The sequence below is a fragment of the Meleagris gallopavo genome, chromosome 4, assembly GCF_905368555.1.
Source record: "Meleagris gallopavo chromosome 4, MGAL_WU_HG_1.1, whole genome shotgun sequence".
In the NCBI taxonomy this organism is placed as follows: Eukaryota; Metazoa; Chordata; class Aves; order Galliformes; family Phasianidae; genus Meleagris; species Meleagris gallopavo.
Window position 1 is genome coordinate 60,428,606 of NC_139407.1, and position 16,280 is coordinate 60,444,885.

The following is a 16,280-nucleotide window of genomic DNA, read 5'->3' on the forward strand; positions in this document are numbered from 1 at the left end:
GACTCTGCTCTTCCCACATCAACCGCTTTGAAAAGAAAAAAAAATTACGTTAATCTTTGAAAAACTTACCAAGGTAAGGAAAAAAGAGTCTTTAGCTTAGTGAAAAGAATTCAGAGAACTTGAAGAGGAATTGAACTTGAAGAGAATCTTATGACACTGGTCTACTGGTTGGCGACCCTGCACATAGCAGGGGGTTGAAACTAGATGATCATTATGGTGCTTTTCAACCCTGGCCATTCTATGATTCTATGATATGATTCTGTGACACTTTTTGGGATGAGACATTAACTCAGTGTAAAGTAGTGGTTAATACATACCTCTCCAGGGCTCAGAATTACCAATTACCTATAAATGAGGATTATAAACGTATCTGCCTATGTGATAAGAGTGCTGTGAAGCATTACAAGTTACTGCTTGCAACATATTTTAGCTCCTTGATAAAAACTGTTGCAGAATTACAAAATATGAAAATTTTGATCACTGTTAATAAATGCATGGGGAGAAACAGCTGGCACTTGAGGATTTCTTCCTCCAAAGAGCAACAATAAGTAATTGCTGCTGCTCTAAGCAACAGCAGGTAGCACTGAAAAGAAACTCATTTTAGCAAGAATGCTGCTAAGCAACTGCAAGTGGGCTTCTGAATAACAGCTTTCAGTTCAGTGAAATCAGGCAACATAGCACGCAGAAGAGGTTTTCTTACTCAGTACATCAGGTTGGATAAGACTGCCCAAATTTAAGGGACACAGCAAAAAAAATAATTGTTCAGGCTGTGACTCAGGGAATAACAGTACGTGAGACAGCCTTCCAAAAAATGTGGGTGTGAGTGAGGGTTTGGGGGGTATGGGAAGACGTTTCACAGGTGGACTTTGAAATGTTAACAACAGGATTAATCTCATCAGCTTTTCCCTCCAGAATTTTCTCCCGGGGATCTCATTTGGAGCAACCCAACCCTGATTCTGTCGCAGTGGTGAAATTGAGCTGACTTTGAACAGAACTGTTTCTGGATACATTGGAGCCTAATCATTTTCTGCAAAGGCAATGAACATCTGCAATTCATTTGAGTTTATATTTTAGATCTGTTTGTAAGTCCGGTTCCTGAAGAGGTCACTTCCTTTTCTATAATGGTTACAACAGCAAAAAGAATAGTTTTGCTTTATTAAATCAAGTGGTACAAAGGAATCAGGCATTTTCAGGCACTGAAAATGTCTGCCATTCATGTCTCCTCCCCAATTGTATTGTTCCTGGAGAGATGGTAGTTAATAACTTTTCTTTCCTCTACTTACATAGCTAACTAAAAAAAATTAAAAAAATAAAAAAAATTAACAGCCTTTGCCTGAAAGGTTCTTGGTATTCCTCAGAACTGTCTCCTGTTTGCAACATGGAAGCTATTAACAGTTAATATCTATGGGGGGAAAAAAAAAATTGACTAGGAGACTAGGCTCAGTTACTCTGCTTTACAGTATGTGGCACAGACTATTTGCTCATCAGTGCAGCCATATTGATTTAACAAACTTTATATGGCAAGGTTTCTGGTAATGCTGAAAATGATAAAGATAATCCCTACATGAAAATTATAAGGTTAGATAACTGATGATCCGATACTGGATCAATGTATAAGTTTATTATTTGTTTGGTGTTTCTAAAATCAGGTACAGGTAAACATTATACTTTTTAGAGTAAACAAGATTTAAAATTATTTCCCTCCCTCATTTTCATTACAAAATCTAATTCCTTCCCTCCACCCCTTCAAAATACACTTAACACTCACTGAAAAAAAAGCCAAAATAAAACATAATAATAAATTCAGACCCACTCAGTTCTTGAAACTTACACAGTACATCAAAAAGCACTTGCACAAAATTAAGACAAATTTTATCCAAGTGGAAGCCATGCTTGCACAGACAAAAAAGTGAAACACATCTGAATAAGTCTACAGTATCACAGCACGGTTTTGCATTCCTGGACCTTACCTTTGAAGAAAGGGATGTAATGATGTCTGAATGTAGATGTAGGGCTTGGGTGTTGGGGCAGGGAGATGCAGCTACTGGTACCAAGACTCTGAGTACCAGCTGGGGGCAACAGAGAGTAAGTGAAAATAAACTATTTAGTTCACTTACTGAAAGCCACAAATTACAATGCCATCCTTCTTTTTCAGGAACATTTTCCTCCTGATGCTTAGAGAACACATAGTTTTTGTTTAATATACGATCTTTTTCTTGTTGTGTCTAAAAACATCACAGTGGCCATACTGTGTGTTGGCCAATAGACACAGGATTTCAGAAGTTATTGCACAAAATGCTAATACAATGTAACGCATCAGAAAATATTCCAGAAAAGGCACCACAAAGAGCATTTCTGCTCTGAGGGAAATTCTGCATATTTCAAAGCTGCAAGAGGGAATGATATATGCTCATAATGGATCTAATGAAATGAAATGGGGAGAGCCTTTCCTTAGATCGGAACCCTTTTACAAGTGGGTCCAGTTCTCAATGCCATTGTTGTACACTGGTAGGATTTAGTCTACAATGTACCAGAACACTCAAGCACATGGCTAATTTAAGCACTTGAAGAAACATCCTGAAGTTATCTCCGCTCTGAAAGTTAGACATCTGATTAAGTTCTTTGAAAAACATTCTCAGAAGTCAATTTTATGTCTTCACTTTGTTGTAATAATGTTCTGATAACATTTGGAGGTATAATGGCAACTATTATAAGTAGCAGTTAGTGTGACTTTCCTCTAAATCATATCATTTCAGCGAAATGATATGGCTTTACACTTTATTTGGAATTTCTTTCATCTTTGCTCCTTCCTATAATAGTTTGCAGCTAAGCTTAGGCATGACACAGCTGCCAGACCTTCAGCAGAGACCAATCTTCCCTGTTTCTAATAAATCTTTGATACTCACTCTTATTTCTGTTTGCCGAAGACTTGACACAGTACAACCAATTTCTGTGACAACTGTTTCTGATACCCATACAATTTACATTTCCACTGGAAAGTTAATGATTCAAAATTTTCCAAACTAGTTTATAATTACAATATAGCTCCAATAAAATTAAAAGAGAAAATAATAGAAAATTTCTGAATATTCTGTGTCAGCCCAGATGATGGAGTGGTAAAAAAAATTAGACTGACTTTTGAGCAAATTAGTTGATTATTCTAAGGAGAAAATTCCTCAAAATGTCCAGATAAGAATGGGCCTCTGTATAGGGGCCTCATGCAAAGATCAAAAGGGTTGTATCTTTCCTCTCTGTGTAATAAAAACATCCAAGCTATACTAAACACTGCTATAAGCTTCACATCTGAAGCAACCTGAAAGTGAAAAAATAGTCATTAGAGCTCCTGCTTAGTTTTCCAGCTCCTCACTGTGGGGAGGAGAGTCATGACGGACCATAATCCTGGAGTACAAGAAGAGACACAAAATTACCTGAGCACTCTCCTGGCTTTGTGTGCTTTTGCTGCTATCACACTGTACCATGAAAAGCTGTGGATTGCATATGTACTTCTAGGCACAAGGATTAAGTCTCTCATATCTTCTGTTTACAGATACATAAAAATCAAGCTTTCCAGGTGCCTATTTTCTTTTTCTAGATGCTCATACCTGAATAATTTTTTCCTTCCTACCCATCAGACTATCTGTTCACAGTAAACAGCACATTGTAATGAACTTCTACTCTACCTAAAACTCTGTTTCTGGAGTTTCTGTCCTATCTAAAAACTAAGACAAAGTAGAAGAAAAATCTATAGAACAAATAATGCTGGTTCTCAGTTACCTGGCCTACTATAATGCTGAGGAGAATGGGATGTTGGAGTGTAGCGACCATAACCCAGTGAGCCAGCAGAGCTAGGACTTGATGTCCTGTACTGTTTGAAGGATCTGTCATCTTGGTCACCCTGAGAGGAAGAGAAGAAATACGTCATTAGGGGAGAGAAAACACTTTCAAATCAGCTAGAACTTCAGACATTTCTGTGCAGTGAAGAAGGAACTTGATGCTGTTGTAATGCTCCATGCAATCCCAACGAAGCAAAGCGGCTTTGCAGCTCAACTGCAGTGTGACTGAAGGAGTTCTGGAACTGCCAGGTTTCACAGAATGGCTACACTCGCAGGAAAGTCAATGCATACATGAATTGAAAATGACAGCATTATTTGTAAAGAACACTGTAGAATTACTGTTTCAGGACAGTATAATTTGCCACTCAATTTGATCTTCTGTAATGATTTAACATCCTTGGTTAGGTGAAAGATGAGATCAGGTTAGCATTGCAGTATTATGGTTACTTTGTCCTTATACAGATGGCTGCACAGTACAGTGTAAGGTTATAGACATCACAAAATCAGCATTCACTAGCTTGACTACATCACAGAAGCTAACCTGACTGCTGTATAAATTGCCCAGCACACACTACTACAAGCGAAACATTGTAATTATTAGCTAGTTAACCTCTAATGACCACTCATATAAATTGTATTAAGAATTAATTCTGCAGCACTGTGCAATGCAAGTCACACAACTTATTTTCCATGAAAGCTTTGACTTCAAAAAATGTACATCCATTCTAAATGTCTCACTCTTCACAGTTAAATTAAAACTCCAATTTGCACATAGCGTCTTATTAAAAGTAAAAACATTACTGAATGAATTAGATAAGGAAATGATTTTCTGTAAACTAACTACAAAAGCAAATTCAATTTTCTTTCCAGTGACAGGCAAGAAATGGCTGGAGTTAACTTAAATCAATGTAACCTACAGATACTCCCTTATGGAAAGTCTGGTTCTGAAAAATACTACCCCCTCCTGTTCCAGTAGGAGTGAGTGAAGAACATGCTATCCCATGGCAGGTGGCTTAGGAAATCTTCAGGCATCTTTAACTCCCACTGGATCATTCATCATTTAAGCACACAGCAGGTCCTAGCTCGCCCCATCATCATCTCCCAGATTCCTATCAGGGCAACTTAATTATATCTATCCATTCATCGTTAGATTCTTCTTGCTTGCAGCTTCCCATTTGACTGCTTTGGGATTATCTTTGACTCCAAAGATGTATAATGTCCTCCCATTTCACTCATCAGATTCTCTCCTTTGGCTGAAGTGTACTTTTTCCCTTCCACATCACTCCAGACTAACTGACTGCATTTTCAAAAATGGAAAATCAGTTTCACATATTGGTAAATAGTATTACTGCTTAAATATCCATATCAGAAAACAAATAATAAAAAAAAAAAACAAAAGGAGAGCAACTAGTACATTCCCAAGCATGCAGAATTCTATAGGCACTGTGCCACCAACTCCTCCATGTTGAGTTTAAGATGTTTCTCTCTACTTAAAGCAACTTTATTTAATATCCATTCTAATTGCTCAAAAAAGAACTAACTGGCAGTACACTCATGTCTCTTCAAAGTCTTGGAATTACATATAAATATCATGTGAGTGTTATGTAATGGTCTAGGAAGTGCTCAGTTGAACGATACAGTGAATTTTTGCCAATAAACCCCTTCAAAAACTAGTGACAAGTTTGTAGATGATGACACCTGAGCATCCTTTCACAGACTGTTTAGAAAAAGACAGAAAACATGGCAAAGCTGGATAACATAGAACAGTCAATATGACATGAATAATGGCAGCACCAGTCTCCATACCAGTGCCACTTCTGGAATCTAAATGCCTTACAGTGAGCTAACTGATAGCTAATTTAAACAAATTATTGTAATCTTGCTAAGCACAAAGATTTCACATTATTTCAGACCTTACCTTTTGTGTACTTTTGGTCTCTGTAAAGAATACTCAGTCAAGCTCATGAAATCCGATATTAAATAAAGCATATATTTATTTGCAAATTTTCAAATAAACTACATTTGACTAGTTAAATTCTCTTTTTAACCAATGTTCATAGAGACAGCTCGTGATTTATTATCTTCAATAGGAATTTACAACTCTTCACTACCACCAAAATTTTGCGATAAATAAAATTGGAATTAGGGAGATGTGCACCGATGCTGTGATGTTTAATTGATCTCATACACGGGGAGTTACATGAAATGCTTTCACTGCTTCTAAAAAGGTGATACTTCCTGAAACAATTACTGGCATTCATCATTAACATACACCAAAATATACTTCGAAGTTCAGGTATGTGTGTACAAATAGTATAAATACTTTAACTAGTTGTGGAATAATAACAAAAAATAAATAAATAAAAAAGAAGAGTAAGCATACCAAGCATTAATTCAAGTCAACTCATGCTGGCAGCTTTAAATGTAAAAATAAATCACGTTTCTTAATGTAATTTATTCAGTAGAGCTTGAAGAAGTGACCACAACATAACCTTTATTTTGGAAAGCTGAAACATGGGTGACAGTGGAGATAGATGCATACAGATGACAATGCAGAAGCAGAGCATGTATTCAACACAAGTAACAATGGCAAAAACATAAATTCTAAAATCCCATGCACTGCAGATGACACACATTTCAGACACTGCTGGTTATCAATGTGACCAGGTTTATGCATCACAAAATGGGTCAGAACAGGCGAAGAAAGGCACGGGGGATTACCTCAGTAGGTGTTGGAGAGAGCAACTGAGGTGACTGCAAACAGCAACACACAACAAATTAGTGATACAAATTCATGCATGATGTTACTTGTGAGAACTACTCTTGAAATACCAATATCCATGTATAACACATAATATAGATAGGAAAAACACCTGTCAAGTAAGTTAGGGTAATTTTCTTTCTTTTTAAACAAGGTAAGAAAGAACAATATATAAATTCTTTTCATCATTACTAAAAAATCCTGTGGCCTGTACATGTATCACTGAGTGCTGATGGTAAAAATCTCACATTTAAATAAGGCACAAGCCCTACTTAAATCTACACTGAAGCATCTCCAAAATCTGGATTGGAATGTTGTTGCTCAGAGCTAATGGTTTCAAGGGAAACAGAAATATCTGTATATTTCATTTATAATTAAACATCCTGCAATTTGATAATTTTCCTTTCAAATTTAAATACTCATCTTGATTACTTGAGCACAAATCTACTGAAACTACCATAGCTGCAGGTATAGCCAGGATGATGAAAGTTGAAAAACAGTAGATATATGTATTTTCTACCATGCCAATATCAAGGATGTAAATATTTGGAGCATCAGGAAAGTGTGCACACTTGCGTTGGATGGAAAGCAGGGCAGCCCCAAACCCAGTTCACTAGACGATGCATTTAAAAGGAGGTGACCAGATACTATTTTTTTCTTTTTTTAAGATATCACTGAGGTCTACATGACAGAAATACCTCCATCAGAACAGATATACATAAGCACGCTTTGGCCTAGTGGTGCAAACACTGGGGGAAGAGCAAATATATCATGAAATACTGTTTATGCTTTAAATCATGTCCATACTTTGACCATGAATAGTTAGTTCAGGTTAAGTCTCATATCCTAATCATAACTGGTAAATAATAAGTATTTTAAGCAATGTATGAGTCTATCTATATGCCAGCAACCAGTACTGAAAAGAACATCCAGTCCTGAGCCTCACTTCGGTATTTGAGTGCCAGCAAGCAGATGTTTTGTAGGCAATTTTTTGTGGGTGATCATTCCCAACTGAATCAAGCTATTTCCCTCCTGTCCCATGGGAAAAAATCCAACTTTATAGCCTGTTAAGAAATTTATATTCTGAAGAGGGCAATGAGCTCAACTGTCCCAATAAACTCTTCCTGTAGCAGGCGACATCAGCAATGCTCTCTTTCTGCATTTTTTTTTTTTTAAGGAAGTGTTGTTGTTTTTTTAAGAACTGTAGCTGAAACTACCTTCTATCCCACTCCTAGAATTGTGATGCTGAGATTCCCAAGCTTCCTAGCCACAGGATTCCAACAAGATGCTCTAATTGATGGCATGGGGTCAGATCACACCAGGGTTCCAGACTAAACCTCAGCCCCAACTCAGCCACATGGGCACTTATTCTGGAAAAGGAGAGGAATAGTAGCAAGTGGCCAAGGATATTCTAGAGGAAGATGGGGGAAACTCTCCAGCAGGAGCACAGATTTTTGGTGGGTGAGATGGTTTTACAACTTTTATTGCCTTACAGCATGTGTAATGACTGAACTTTGAGAGAAGCTGGGCAGAAGGTTGCTGTGCACGAGCACCTCTGTCAAGTCTAGATGCAACTCTGCCAAGGTCAGATGCAAACATAGAAAGGAAGTGTTTATATTACATAGATTCAGAGAGAGACAACAACTTTCACTTTACTGAATTCAGTAACCATTTAATATTATTTAAATCTCTTACTAGATATAACCTTAATTCTCTTCATACTCATGGTATGTGGTTCAGCACTGAACAAAGAAGATTTGGAAGCAAGTCTGCAAGATCTGACATGCTGCACTTTACCTGAGAATAGTGCTGGCTTCAGTGCTAAACATAAAAGGCATTGGTGATAGCAGGGCTGGAGTAAATATAAATACGTAGCATGGCTATTATTTCTAGTATTCATTTCTAGCAATCCATTTAAGTACACAGAGAAAAAAAACTTCCATACTAGATAGTATATATCCTACAAATATATGCAATGTTTCTGAAAGGTTAAATTTGTAAAAAAGTATCTCAAATTATAGAAGAAATTAGAAATTGGAAAAAAAAAAGGTAGATATGATGAAAGTAGGAAGGCTGACTTGTATGACAGGAGTTACATATGAATGTTTCACACACACAAGAAAAAACCCAACCAGAATTAGGATTAATAAGCTTACCGTAAATTAGATTTCATTAGCACAAACTGCTTAACATTAGCTCTGCATATGAATAGTTCAAAATACATGCATGACATGAGGACATGTGAATTGAACATTGTTTTGTTACCAAAACAGCAATAGTACACTTCAAAAAAAAAAAAAAATCATGAAAGTTGTTTGGCTTTCCTGCTGATTCCTGCGTTTTATTAGCAATGGATCTTGTTTCTCTCCATGTGCACGTAGAACTACTCCTTTCAAAGATAAGCATATTTTAATTACACATCATCTGTTTAAAAAATGATCACGGAATGTAATTCTTTAATTTCCATGAACTAAAAAGTGAAATGAAAATTTTCTGGAAGGCTAAAATACTTTATAAATGAATGGATGACATGAGTCAATTAATTGAGATTATAAAACATATATGTTTAATTCTGCATATTTGAGTGTTCAACAATGTTTAATGGTGCACATTAAATCTCAAATTCATATTAAAAAAAAATACCCATGTTTCAGTACCTCCCCGTAACTATGCCTGTCATCTGAAGAGTAACTGATATATGGAGAATAGGAGATCATATCTGGGCGGTCAATGTTATAGATGGCTTTATTTTTAGGAAGAGCAGCCAAATCCCTGTAGTCAAGAATTTCATCTCCAAGCTTTGCCTATGAAAAGGAGGAAAGAAAGAAGTAAGAATAAGAATGAATATGACCAGGAGGCAATCAGAAAAGGACAGATATATGTAGGTAGAAGAGTTGTCATCATAGTAATAAACTACTTTCCTATTTGGACAAATTTAGGTACCTTATATTTAGTACACAATGCTAACTTTTTCTGTTGCTTTCTTCTTAATATACCAGTGCTTTCTATTTTTATTTGTCACTTACATTAATACTATTAGGAGCAGCACGGCATGGTCCCAGTTCCCTTGGTTATATTCAGATCGTTAGCTGCACAAAGAGACATGTAGGATTTCTACAAGACGTTGGAGAAGACATTCTACAAGACACTGTAGATTTTCACAGGCAAAACAACCTTCACTTTAAAGTGGTTTTGGTGTGCAGGACTCCCCTATCATAAGCAGCAATGAATAATCAAATGTGTATTTCCAATATTTACTCTCCAGATGCTGACAAACATTAGTCAGGTCTTTAATTTCTTTCCATTCAGTTATATCCCACAACTTCACCTCCTTTCCTGACTATTTCTAAGCAGTCCTTAATTATAGGTCAAAAGCCAGCAGATGTTGGATTTGCACTGCAGTAGAGTAGTTGGAAGATTACACATGCCACTTAAGAAAAATCAGATCCTTTCATGAGATTTATGCGACCAACAGAGGGCTCTCTGCCAGCCCTTTCACTCCCCATTCTCCTCCTAGTATCGTTATTCCAAGAGTAACATTATCAAATGCCATATTTTCACAGATTATCTCTAGGATAATACTTACTTGCACCAAAGCTGTATCCAGCATGCACTGGATTTGTAGATAGAACAACAAATCAGCCACATGGAGGGGAAAAATGGCAGTGTAATTCTCTAGTTCCTACCTCAGGCTTTGCAAATGATCAATTCTTTTTTCTTTTGGCAATAAAATGATGACTGAATGTCACAGTTCTCTGAGAATCTCAGTATGATCAGCTGTCAAACTGTATATAATGCTTTCCAAGTGCAAAAAATATGAAAGTATCAAGGATTTATGTGTGAAGTGAGGTTTCTTTTGTTGGTTTTTGTTTGTTTTTTTTTTGTTTTGTTTTTGTTTTTGTTTTTTGTATGATATAAGAAGTGGAATAGATTTTCTAGGGAAGTTTTCCATTAGGCTAATCATGCAGAAGAAAGGTAGCATGACAACTTTCATTCTTCTCTTTTCCTGAAACAGTGCATGAATCGTGTAAACAGAAGCAACACGGAAAGGAGGAAGATTTTTCTTAACTAAGGAAGCCACTTAACTATAGGAACCACCATATATTTTTAAAGCTAGTGACAAAATTTGTTTTAATCAAATATCGGATTCTTAAAGATGACACAGTGATCTCATTTTTCTTCCAGCTACTTCAGTCACTAAAGAGCAACAAAACAGTCCCTTAATGAAAATAAATTCTTTCTTGCTGAGAAGCCAATGGAAACATTTTTTTGCAAGGACATGTCATTCAAAGACCAGGAGTGTGTCTGTCTGGTCTGTTCCAGGAAAACTTTGGGAAGTGTTGTAACCTATAAGGAAGACCAAGGAGGCTGTGTAAGTTTATTTTTAAAAGGTATCCAAGGTTGTGGAGATTATTCCAGTGAATTCAGAGAAGTTCAGAATTGGAAATATGTGAATTATGATAGTTTTATCCCCTGTCTCTCCATGTAGCAAGGTGCAATGTGAGATCCTGCCATAAGACTTAGAGTTATCAGGAATAAAACCTACTTGAAAATTTCTTCCCATCTAAACATCCTAATACAGCCAAATTTAAATGAAAAAACACCTTAGAGATACAGTTGCTTTCTAAACACTCCGGCTTGCATTTTTTATTTTACTTGTTTTACCTACTTTCAAATACTTGAGTGGAATACTCTAGAGAAGACTCAAAGTACAGCTAAGAGGCTTCAATAGTCTGGTATTCTGGATTCTGTTAAAACCACGCTCTAAATTTAGAGTATCTTTTTCATTTGAAATATTTACTTTTATAATCTTATAATAGCAACTATGATTGTGTATAAAAATGTAACACAATTTCTATGCCTAGTAGAAGCATGTACAGCGTAGCTTTATAACCTAAACTAAACCTTCCAGTTAGGTACATACATCATTGAAGGAACTTCCTAATTTTCCTTGGATTTTAGATGAGTGTAAAGAAGGACTTTTATTTAGGCCCTATTTAATGACACAAGCTAGACATTAACTGGAAAAAAAAAAAATTAAGTGGTATGCAGTGATTCAGGGAATGTCTACAGTAGAGGAAATTTCAGTCTGGATATAATCTCGCCATCACTGTAGCTAATTAAAAGATTCCCATTAACTTCAAAGGGCATTAGCCTATGCCCTCTCAGAACAAAAAGTCAACACAGACTGATATCAACAGAAGAAAAAAAAGATACACAGCTTTAGTAGATGGCCTGCATGAGCCATACTCAGGTTAAGACAAAACATACTTTCTAAATCATTGCATAGCTGGCCAGTATGCCATGACCCAAAAGCATGTCACCCACAAAATGCTGCATTCAGAACCATCACACTGCCCAGATTTGAAGCCTCTGAAAGAATACGTACCACAAATCCATGGTTTAAATGAGCTTTAATCATTCTCTTTAAATGCTCTTTTGTTGAACATAATATTTCAAAGAGCTCACCAGCTGTTGAGGTACAGCTTCACCATTTATTTTCATGACAGAAATCCATGCATGAAAGTTACTGTCTTGTGTGTGCTTTCCAACCTGCTCTGCCTACCTCAATCTTTGTTAGCAATAGAAACTTTAGACAGTTGGGTCTTTTTCCTGGGTTATTCTCTAACAATTAGAAAAAAAAAAACAAAAAAACATTTTCTAGATTATTTTCCATCTGAAGATAGTCTCAAATCTGACTGAACATATCTCTGTGTACCCACTAGCACCAAAGATGAGAAAGAAAAAAATGGCTGGAGAGGGGCAGGACCAAGTGTGAGAGGGGCCTTTCTTTCAGTGGCAGCATAAATTCGTATTTGGCTAAAGCAATCGTGAAAGTGCCCAAAACAATTATATACAAGTATATTTAAAGCTGTAATCACAAACACTAAGGCAAACACTACCACCTATTACTAAAAGTACATAAACCTTAGAAGAATGCTCATGCTTATAAAAACAGTGACGTGGCACATGTCTGGAGAGAGAGAGACCAAAAGAAAATGCTCAAAGAAAACATTTACATAATACTAGTCCCCTAGCACAATGAACTGCTTTCACAGAAGTTGTGGCAATGACTTTTTTTTTTTAAACTGGGAATAATCTCCAGCATGCATCTACACAGAGCTCAACTGCAAGGAAAAGTTAGAAGTACTGATGGCCATTTAGATAAGGGGCAATTCCTATACTTCCAGCAAAGTCTCACTCATATATAAAGGGTTATTTTATTCAAAATAGTATTTATTTAAAGAACGAGGACAAGCTTGGCTCCAAGGCCAATTTTTGCTCATCTCAGTGTAATAAATACAAACTCTTAATCTTAGTATAATAAAGCCAATCACATCTCTAGCAATTCCCTCAGGTACCATTCAGTGAGAATGACCTACCTTCCCCAGGGATACTGGGACAAAGAACAGTCCTGGGAATGCAACATGTCTCTATATATTAGTTACCAAGCGGTAGTGCTCATGAATGTTACCTACAGCAATTACTACAACTGGGATATACTCAGCGTAAGCTTTTACCATATTTGTCCAGTTTTTAAACCCTCTCTGAATTTTCCAGAGTTAGTATTTATTAGACCATAAACACACCAAAGATCCTCTGAGTTTAAGAACTGAAAATATTGAGGGCTGAGTCCTGCAATCACACACACGTGTCCTCACATGCAATCAGATGCAGGCTCAGGGGCTTGACTTAGGCAAGTAGTATTCAAATTTAAGCCTGTAATCCACCTGTGGGCTGTAGCATTTACTCAGAATATATTTTTAGAAAGTATTGTGGTAGTTTAGTTCCTGTGGTATGAACCACACTCTATTGGTAGTGTAAATGCTGTAAAGACAAAATACTCACATAGATCACACGGCTTGGGGAACCCGATGTACTCGAAGCAGGTACCGAAATTATACTCTCAGAGGAAGTCCTTGTTTCCTATGGCAGGAGAAGAGATATGAAACAGAGAAGAAAAAGAGAGAAAAGAGGGAGCCGTTTCTTTGTATGTAACCTTCACCAGTCAAAATAGCAAGTTATAGTGAGCTCAAAATGGACAGGTATGTCCAAAACTTGAAAAAACACCTCTTCTTACTGACAGTTTGAAAACACAAAACGATTTCGTATACAACTTGCTCCTCCCCCTACCCTTCATGAGGGGCTGGATTTCCACAGTGACCCTAGGATGCTATTGGAGATAAAGTTTATGTTAAAGCAGCTTTGGAGAATCCGAGATCACAAGATGATTTGTTTGTAACATTTTTACTTCATGGTTGTAATGTCAACTGATGTAGCTGCTTCTGGAACACATCACTGTACTGCGTCACTCACTCATAGCAGCCTGACATCCTGCAGAACATACTGACTCAGACACCCAATAGTTTTGCTTTCCTTCCCCTAACAGTAAGAGATTAATTTTAAAGCAGGTAGTTTTGCTCTGTTTTCAATCATCCAGTGACAGCAAATATTGCTTTCTTTTTAGTTGATTCTTTTGTGATGAAAAATATAATTAGTTGTAAATAAAAAAAGAGCTTTGAGGCACAATGATATTAACAATGACTCAACAGATCTGATGCTCATAACTGAAGTTCAAACAAATCTTAATAAGAAGACCGTGTTTTCATCCCCTCGTTTTATCCATAGATGTTCATTCATCATAAAATACTTCTCACTTCTGAAGAAACCTATTCCTGATTGCAAAAAGTATGTATTTTGCCATTTGCTCACAATAATTTTTATTTACTGCCTCACCAAATGCTTCTTATGTGAAAGTTATAACTGCTCAAACCCTTAAAAGGGATTCAGCATTATTAAGCTGTCAGGTCAAGGTAGCATCCTACTACTTCAGTCTTCTCTTGGAATATTAGCTAATTTTTAGAAGATGTGTGTGAAGGTGTCTTATCTCAGAAGTGTATGACAGGCATTAACATGGTATATATTATGAATTTTGATGACACAGAACTTTAAAACGAGTATCTAGTACAAGAACTCCTTACCAAACAGAGTGAATGGCTGCTTCATACAATCATAGCTACAGAGAAAGGTGAACTGTTCATCGTAAAGTTCAAATTGTTTAATTGCAATTGCTAAATGTTTTCACATGAAACATGAATTTTTAAGTATGATATAGCAAGAAGGAATAATTAAAAGAAAAAAAAATCATAAATCATACAAAAGAAGTAATTCTTGATTGCTACAGTGTACTGTATTAGCAGAATGAAGAAACTCAGCAGTCATAACAACCCTTCCACAGACCTTTAGCATAAATTAGTCTGAGACTATATATGTGGAGATACTCATCAATATTAAAAATATTTCTATTTTATTGAAATGTGTGACTGGGATTTTGGCATTTTCTTCCTCTTATTTTCAGAAGGTTCTGGACAAGCTCATGAATTCCAGGAGCTAAAATCAGAGGCAGGCAAGATATCAGTACAGTATTTGAGAGATAATTGTTGCTGCCCAGTGAGATGATAACTCAGCACAAATGGTATAACCACAAATCCTTTGCTGCATAGCTAAAAGCATGCTGCAGTTTTCCAGAAATTGAGTAAATTACATGAAAGTGTCACCAACGTTGTATAATCAATAATGCACAGATGTTATAATTATGAAATATACCAGAGAGCTTAGCTAAGTAGTTACTGTAACAAAAGAGGACAGAAAGCTCAACCATATCCAGGGCTCACTGTGAAACTCCAGAGGAGGGATCTCCAGAAGAGACCCTTCCCTACTGGCAGTCAGCTCTTAAATGGGTCTAGGAGAGGTGCAGCCAGGCTCCACCCCTTCCTGCAGCACAGGTGAATTGCCTTCACCTGTGCTCCCGTGGCTGACTCATTGCTCGCCTCAGGTGATCAATCAGAGGTTCAGGCCATGATTCAGCAGTTCATATACAAATGCACTGATGTCACATGTAATCTATAATTCTTTTTCATGATATCATTACAGGGGGTCCATTGCTGTAGAGAAAAAAGCTGAAGAAAACTCCTGTTCCAAAGTGCCATTCCAAAGTTTCACAGCCCATTAAGGACAAATAACAGTTTTTTTGTTTAACCTCAGGTCTTCCTAGACAAAGCCTCAGGGCTTCCTTCTGTCAGGCACATCAGCAGAATGTGTTTTAATATGTAGCAGTTAACAACAGTTAGGTAAAAGTCATAGCATACCTGTCTGAATATACTGAATAATGCATAATAAATTCCCAGAGCAATTTCAGTGGCTTTCCTCATCTTAGAGGCGCCATTTTCTTTTCAAGAAAAACTATAATTCATTATAGCTTCTAATTTTGCAATCAAAGTGAAGAGTCTCATCTTTCAAAGGTATTCTTATTCTATTCAGCTACTCCCACAAAGTGTCCCATTTTTATTCCTGGTGATTTAAACCTGCTCATTTTACATCTCACACATTCCGTATTCTCTTCATGATCCATTACCTCTTTTACCACCATTAATCTATGCCCACTGCATATAACCTTCCGTCTTTTGCCACAAAAACTTGCATCTCACTGGACTCTATTGCTTCTGTTCACTTCTTTTCTTTATAATACTTATTTCTTCTCATTCTACTCTGATTTCTTCTGTCGTTTCCAGCTTTGTCTCTTCTGCTTACAATCCCATTCTCCTAATGTTTTTCTTCTCACTGTCACTCTCTTTCACAACTTCCTTCTCCCTTCCACTCCATCTCCAAAGTTTAGGGGTGTGATG

At 36.7% G+C, this 16,280-nt stretch overlaps 1 protein-coding gene across 1 annotated transcript in view; it reads right to left on the minus strand.

Moving 5' to 3' along the window:
• Positions 1-16,280, minus strand: part of ABLIM2 (actin binding LIM protein family member 2) — a 111,628-nt gene that overhangs the window by 37,780 nt on the left and 57,568 nt on the right. Inside the window, exons 9-13 of the mRNA XM_085223540.1 lie at positions 13,444-13,521; positions 9,252-9,398; positions 6,555-6,587; positions 3,775-3,895; positions 1,971-2,069 (exon numbers count right to left, since the gene is read on the minus strand). Coding sequence (XP_085079666.1) covers positions 1,971-2,069; positions 3,775-3,895; positions 6,555-6,587; positions 9,252-9,398; positions 13,444-13,521 — 478 coding nt within the window. The remainder of the gene's footprint in view (positions 1-1,970; positions 2,070-3,774; positions 3,896-6,554; positions 6,588-9,251; positions 9,399-13,443; positions 13,522-16,280) is intronic.